Source organism: Schistocerca nitens, chromosome 6 (assembly GCF_023898315.1).
Source record: "Schistocerca nitens isolate TAMUIC-IGC-003100 chromosome 6, iqSchNite1.1, whole genome shotgun sequence".
NCBI lineage: Eukaryota > Metazoa > Arthropoda > Insecta > Orthoptera > Acrididae > Schistocerca > Schistocerca nitens.
In genome coordinates, this window is record NC_064619.1 from 623,376,125 (window position 1) to 623,384,132 (window position 8,008).

An 8,008-nucleotide genomic window follows, 5' to 3' on the forward strand; every position below is an offset into this window, starting at 1 on the left:
ATACCGGTCATTTTTGAAACACCCTGTAGTTGCGGCCTGTTAGGCGACGTGGAAGGAAGACTGGTCGCGAATTATCGCTGCCCACACATTTCGGCTGCACCGATGCTAATGAATCTCTGTCATCATCGTACTATGGGGGTTCTGCATGCTATCGCACAGATGACTTTTATGAAAGGTCAAGATACCACTCCGCGTAAAGATGTTCTCATCTGTGAATAGGATGTATGACACAGATCCCGGTATTGTTGTTGCCTGACGAACAAACTAGTGACCAAACTGCTCCCGATGTGGAAAGTCTGTCGCTAGTGATCCCTGAACACTCTGTAAGTGATAACGGAGGTAACGGTTGTCATGAAGAATCCTCCAGACGGTCATTTGGCTTACGCTGCACATGCACCATGTCGGAAAGATCTCGACTGGAACACAGAACCGTTGTGTACAACGCTGTAACACATCCACTACAAGGTGAGTCAGCGAGAGAAGTGAATCGGTACCAATTACTATGGCAGGTGTGGGTGCTAGGACATTACGTATGAGGAACAGTACCACCCTCTAAGACAAAAGCATGAAAATTGTAACTATGCCTGCACGGTACAGCGTGTATTACACCGGATCCTCTATAACAAAATATGATTGAGTAAATGGTCTCTATCATGGAAACCATGCATTTCCGGACATAACTTCATTAGACCTTTTTTTGTTCTTTATACTCTCATCGATCAGTCCCTAGAGTTTGTACACGTTGGAAAAAATCACCCTGTGTGTTTGACAGGCTAGTAGTCTTTCAGAACACTTTATTGCCTAGATCGCAAGTTCTGTTACATAGATAATCAGTTTCATCCAGATCAATGGCCATCTTCTGATATGTTGAAAAATTCTGCGATTTCGGACCTGAAGACGGCCCACATAGGTATCCTTTTTTGTTGAACTGTGAAGGACTGACGCAGTCACCCAACTTATATACAACATGCGGAAAAATAATTTCATCGGCCATCGTTGGAAGCGCTTCTACGACCAGCGATATTTGTTTCAAATAAAAGTATTTCTATCAGAAGCTATAGATAAAGATCCGTTTCTGCAATTCTGCCTTCATCATTTGCTTCATTCAGGGATTTAACTGATGGCAAAACAAATTCGTCTTCACTTTCGCACTACTCCTCTTCTGAATTATGTTCAGTTTCAATTCCGTTCTCACTATCTAATCCAACATCACTTCCTAAACTGTCCTCAAACCGTTTTAAAACAGTATACTCACAGTCAGGGCCCGTAAGATGAACAGCAAATGAAGACTTGACTACTGAATCCTAACGCAAAGACCAGATGCGGCCTCAGAGGCCGCTAGCACGAAAGAAGCAGTAATAGTATAGGTTCGAGTCTCATTAAAGTGGCTACTGACAAAGGAAATCACTGCAGCTTTGGGAAAGAACAATTAGATAACGCTGCAATCTCCTACCCCACCCCTATGCATTAGAAATAGAGTAACAATAAACGCTAGCGGTGTGTCAGACCACAACTGGGAAGTTAAAGTCGGATAACAAACGACAAAGCAAATATTTTTTTTTGTGTTTAACAATCTTCTGATTTGCTCCTTTACTTGTAGGCTCCTGTGAAACCATTCTTATTGTTAAATTTCACGATTCTGTGTCAAGGGAAGTAGCCTACAGGTTTCAATGAGTGAGTTTGCGAATATCTAAATGTGTGACATAAATCGCCGTATCTTTTGATTGCATTCACTTAGAAGCCTAACATTTTTATAGCACCAAAGGACTATAGACATTAGTATGCGACATAAATTTGTGCTTGATACGTCTACCCTTCCCTGAGAGAATGGACTCTTAACAGATGGTTGGATAGTCAGACGGTCTGAAAAAAAAAAACCGACAAAATTCTTTTTCGTGTCTTATAATTAGAAATTACAGTTTTCGGATTTTTTCCTTTGGTAGTACCGTAAAACCTTGCTTCTTGGTACATTTCATAATTTCAGGTGAACGAGAAGTACCCTTTGGGTTTTCATGAGTGAGCTTGCGAGTATCAGAATATGTGTCATTAATCGCCATATCTTTTGATTGCTTTGACTGAGAAGCTGCGTTTATTACACCACCAAGAGACCATAGATGTTACTGTGTGACGTAAATTACAATTTGATACGTGTACCTGTTCCTGAGAAACAGTTGTCTTAACAAACTGGCGGACACACAGACAGATAAAAAAAAATTTTGTGTGGTATAGTTACAAATTTAGGAAATGAGACACTTAAAGTAGGAAAGAAGTTTTGCTATTTGGGGAGCAAAATAACTGATGATGGTCGAAATAGGGAGGATATAAAATGTAAACTGGCAATGGTAAGGAAAGCGTTTCTGAAGAAGAGAAATTTGTTAACATCGAGTACAGATTTAAGTGTCAGGAAGTCGTTTTCGAAAGTATTTGTATGGAGTGTAGCCATGTATGGATGTGAAACGTGGACGATAAATAGTTTGTACAAAAAGAGAATAGAAGCTTTCGAAATATGGTGCTACAGAAGAATGCTGAAGATTAGATGGGTAGATCACATAACTAATGAAAAGGTATTGAATAGAATTGGGGAGAAGAGGAGATTGTGGCACAACTTGACTAGAAGAAGGGATCGGTTGGTAGGACATGTTCTGAGGCATCAAGGGATCTCCGATTTAGTATTGGAGGGCAGAGTAGAGGGTAAAAATCGTAGAGGAGACCAAGAGATGAATACACTAAACAGATTCAGAAGGATGTAGGTTGCGGTAGGTACTGGGAGATGAAGAAGATTGCACAGGATAGAATAGCATGGAGAGCTGCATCAAACCAGTCTCAGGACTGAAGACCACAACAACAACAACAAGTTACAAATTCACGATTCTAGATTTTTTTCATTTACTTGTACAATGAAACCTTGCTTCTTGGTAAATTTCATGATTGTACAGCAAGGAGAAGTACGTTATAGGTTTCGACGAGTGTGTTTGCGAGTATCAATACATGTGAGTTAAATGCCTTTATCTCTTGACTGCATTGACTTAGAAGGTAACGTTTATTATATTGCCGAGAGACCATGTACATTACTATGTGACTTAAATTTCAGCTTGATACGTCTATCCGTTCCCGAGAAATAGCGGTCTTAATAGGCGGACGGGTAGATAGAATAATAATAAACGAAAAAAATTATTTTCTTTTCTTTTCATTAATTACGAATTGCCAATTTTCGGATCTTTTTCTTTGATTGTAGTGTGAAACCTTGCTTCTTGGCAAAATTTGATGAGTCTATGTGAACGGGAAGTACCCTACAGTTTTCGATGACTGAGTTTGCGAGCATAAAAGTATGTTACTTAAACAGCCATATCTTTTCACTGATTTTTATGCTCCACTTTTTTAAATCGACAAAGGACCGTAGACTTTAAGACGTGAGATAAATTTCAACTTGATACATCTACCTATTTTTGAGAAAAAGGGTTCTGAACAGTCGGACAGACAGGCAGTAGTAGCAGTAGCAGTAGTATTAGTAAAAGGATGTCAAACATGTCATGGTATTACAAATTAAGAACGAAAAACGTTATTCATATATACAGGCATTTACATACTTACATCTCTAGTTTATGAAGAAGGGAGCTGATTGTTGTCCATGGCCTTATAGTAAAAATCATTTTGACATTAGCCTTAAGCAATTTAATGGAAGCAATGAATATGTAAGACATGATGGCCACATGAGGATTAGAGCAAATAGCTCCCGAATACAAGACCAGTCTGTTAGCAACACAACCTCATTCCTTATGTCCATACTATGTTATATTGTTTTGTTTATTCATTCTTGCAAAATAAGTATTTCATTGTGCAAAAAGATAGTTTTACTCTGTTCATTAATTTCTAAACACCAGTGACTGAAAGAAACCCAGATATACTGAATATCAGCTGACGTCATTTTGAGTGCAGCAGCTTTAATAAGCTTTCCAAAAGAGTTTGTGTTAAGAACCTCTTTAATGTCTTGAGGTAATTTATTGACCCATTGTATTGCCGGACAGAAAGTGCAATTTTGTATTCTTTGTTTATTTATTCATGGTAGGTTAAGTTCAGTCTGCCTCTTGTTCTGAAGACGCGGACAGACCTATTCATGCTATCATTACCAGTGTATAACTGATTAGAGGATGTACCGATATGATGCAGTTAAAACACGTAATATTTTGAACGGATCATTACTATGTGCATATCTGTAATAACTGCGTTATTATCCTTGTCTCAAATTTGAAAACTGTTTCCATGCTTTGTGCATCTGTTCTCTCACGAAAAATTCCATAGCTCAGAAGCATGTGTATATGTACCTACTGGCCATTAAAATTGCTACACCACGAAGATGACGTGCTACAGACGCGAAATTTAACCGACAGGAAGAAGATGCTGTAATATGGAAACGATTAGCTTTTCAGAGCATTCACACAAGGCTGGCGCCGGTGGCGACACCTACAACGTGCTGGCATGAGGAAGTTTCCAACCGATTTCTCATACACAAACAGCAGTTGACCGGCGTTGCCTGGTGAAACGCTGTTATGATGCCTCGTGTAAGGAGGACAAATGCGTACCATCACGTTTCCGACTTTGATAAAGGTCGAATTGTAGCCTATCGCGATTGCGGTTTATCGTATCGCGACATTGCTGCTCGCGTTCGTCGAGATCCAATGACTGTTAGCAGAATATAGAATCGGTCGGTTCAGGAGGGTAATACGGAACGCCGTGCTGGACCCCAACAGGTTCGTATGACTAGCAGTCGAGATGACAGGCATCTCATCCGCATGGCTGTAACGGATCGTGCAGCCACGTCTCGATCTCTGAGTCAACAGATGGGGACGCTTGCAAGACAACAACGGTCTGCACGAACAGTTCGACGACGTTTGCAGCAGCATGCTATCAGCTCGGAGACCATGGCTGCGGTTACCCTTGACGCTGCATCACAGACAGGAGCACGTGCGATGGTGTACTCAACGACGAACCTGGGTGCACGAATGGCAAAACGTCATTTTTTCGGATGAATCCAGGTTCTGTTTACAGCATCATGATGGTCGCATCCGTGTTTGGCGACATCGCGGTGAACGCACATTGGAAGCGTGTATTCGTCATCGCCATACTGGCGTATCACCTGGCGTGATGGTATGGGGTGCCATTGGTTACACGTCTCGGTCACCTCTTGTTCGCATTGACGGCACTTTGAACAGTGGACGTTACATTTCAGATGTGTTACGACCCGTGGCTCTCCCCTTCATTCAATCCCTGCGAAACCCTACATTTCAGGAGCATAATGCACGACCGCATGTTGCAGGTCCTGTACGGGCCTTTCTGGATACAGAAAATGTTCGACAGCTGTCCTGGCCAGCACATTCTTCAGATCTCTCACCAATTGAAAACGTCTGGTAAATGGTGGCCGAGCATCTGGCTCTTCACAATACGCCAGTTACTACTCTTGATGAAATGTGGTATCGTGTTGAAGCTACATGGGCAGCTGTACCTGAACACGCCATCCAAGGTCTGTTTGACTCAATGCCCAGGCGTTTCAAGGCCGTTATTGCGGCCAGAGTTGGTTGTTCTGGGTACTGATTTCTCAGGATCTATGTACCGAAATTGCATGAAAATGTAATCACATGTCAGTTGTAGTATAATATATTTGTCCAATGAATACCCATTTGTCATCTGCATTTCTTCTTGGTGTAGCAATATGGCCAGTAGTGTATAATCAGTGGAGCAACAAAGTTGTCCTGTAAGGGTTCCATTTTCATGGATTGAGGTACGGAACCCTAAAAATGATTATACCACTTATTTTTAATTTTGGAAAGATACAATACACAAAAATCAGTAGAATATTGAGTTTTATGTGGCCATGTTTCCGGGACTTTGTAGGTGGCGACAGCTTTAAGCAGAGAGCCAGCTCTGAAACTGTGTGTTGGAGTTCTGTGAGGGGCGCGCTGTCTGCGAGTTAACTGGGATATGAGCAGAGCGAGTGCCCCGGCCACGTCTGGCGGGTCTTCTTCCTCCGGAAGGCAGGCGGCTGCCGGCTGCTGATTTGAGGACGGCGGTGGCCTGTGGGCTGTGGGGCCGCAAGAAGGGCCGGCCGCTATAAAGGGCTTAATTAAAGCCATAAGGAAAATTGGAACGCTGGCCGGGCAGCGCCGAGTGGCCGGACGCCGGCGGGCGGCTAATGAATTAATCCGAGGCGAGGCGGGCGAGCGGCGCAGCCCGCGACGGCGGAGGACGGCGGGTAATGGCGCGGCAAGGCTGGCGACCGCGCCAGGACACCGGGGGGCGGGGGCGGTGGCGGGGGCGGCGGCGGGGGCGGGGGCGCCGCCGCCAGGATTACGCCGCGCGCAGATATTCTGCCAGTCCTGCCGAACCTCCCCGTACCGCGCACTGCTGCTCTCCACAAGCCAACACGTACACTCCCCAATCACCGAGCATCTCTCTTCTCTCCTTCTTTAAATAATACGCGTGGTAAATTCTTGCAACGCTGCCTTCTACCCTACTAGGGAGCACAGTTAACTGAATGTACCAAGAAGTTACCCCAGCATCTGCATCTTGATGCTAGCTGCATTACATGTAACAGGATCCCAGTGTTATTAGATCACAGTTTGCTAAGATACTACATGCTGCCTGTACTCAGTACTTCACAACACCAAGTGTATTTAACAAAAATACATCATGGAATTACCAAACCTTTGTAATGTATACTATGGATGCTCGTACATTAACACTCCAACAAGTTAAAGGAACATTCGTTGGCTTCAAATTCACAACTGTTTTTAGCTCCAGAATCTAAATGAAATAGTTAAAAATGAGATATGCGTTAAGACAGAGAAATTCATAGTATACATATGCATACCGTAATGTAGGAGCATTGACTATCATACTGGAGTATGCCATACACAGCTTTTGATGTGTTACTCGATACACTACATAGAATGTCATTTTATTATATTTACTGTATTTCATATTTATTATTTAATATTATTTAGCGTCTTTCAAGATCATCTGTGTACTATTTATGGAACACAGTTATTTTTGGTATGAAATTATCATTTTGTAAGCACCAGAAACTCGCCATAGAAACATTAACACTGTTTAGTAGCGTATGATGTAATGTTCAAAGTATCTTGCTGAGCTAAAATAATGTAATCCTTAAGCGAGTACATGTTTAAACATTAGTAAACTTATTATGTAATATAAATTTAAAGCTCTGTATAATTAATTAATGACAATTTATATTTTATGAAATTTTCAGTAAATATTCAAATTATTTGAAGAAATCAAACTGTATCAAGCATTTTTTTTCGTGAAACAAACAGTTACGCTTCCATCGTCATGAATAATTAATTCCAAGCGTTCCAGAGATGGGCGGCTAGATTTGTTACCGGTAGTTTCGATCCTTCAAGCTGTCTCTCTACCGTTCCACTCTCGAAAGGCTCGCGGAAATAAAGAGAAATTTTTCTGTGCGAGCCCTGATTTCTCTGATTTTATCATGATGATCATTTCTCCCTATGTAGATGGGAGCCAACAGAATGTTTTCGCAATCAGAGGAGAAAACTGGTGATTGAAACGCAACTCAACGAAAAACGCCTTTGATTTGATGATTGCCACTCTAATCCACGAATCATATCTATGACACTATCTCCCCTATTTCGCGATAATACAAAACGAGCTGCCCTCCTTTGTACTTTTTAGATGTCATCCTTCAGCCCCATCTTATGCGGATCCCATACCGCACAACAATACTACAGAATAGGGCGGACAAGCGTGGTGTAAGCAATCTCTTTAGTAGACCTGTTGCACCTTCTAAGTATTCCGTCAATCAATCGCAGTCTTTGGTTGGCTCTACCCATTACATTATCTATATCACCGTTCCAATTTAGGGTATTTGTAACTGTAATCCCTAAGTATTTAGTTGAATTTACAGCCTTCAGATTTGTGTGAGCTATCGCGTAATAGAAATTTAGGGGATTTCTTTTAGTACTCATGTGAATAACTT

The 8,008-nt window shown here is 41.8% G+C and overlaps 1 protein-coding gene across 1 annotated transcript in view; it reads right to left on the bottom strand.

Moving 5' to 3' along the window:
• The window catches only part of LOC126263532 (translation initiation factor IF-2-like), a 125,262-nt gene extending 118,702 nt beyond the window's left edge, over positions 1 to 6,560 (bottom strand). Inside the window, exons 1-2 of the mRNA XM_049960625.1 lie at positions 6,547 to 6,560; positions 5,883 to 6,456 (exon numbers count right to left, since the gene is read on the bottom strand). Of these exons, the coding sequence (XP_049816582.1) occupies positions 5,883 to 6,456; positions 6,547 to 6,560 (588 nt within the window). The remainder of the gene's footprint in view (positions 1 to 5,882; positions 6,457 to 6,546) is intronic.
• Positions 6,561 to 8,008: the final 1,448 nt, after the last annotated feature.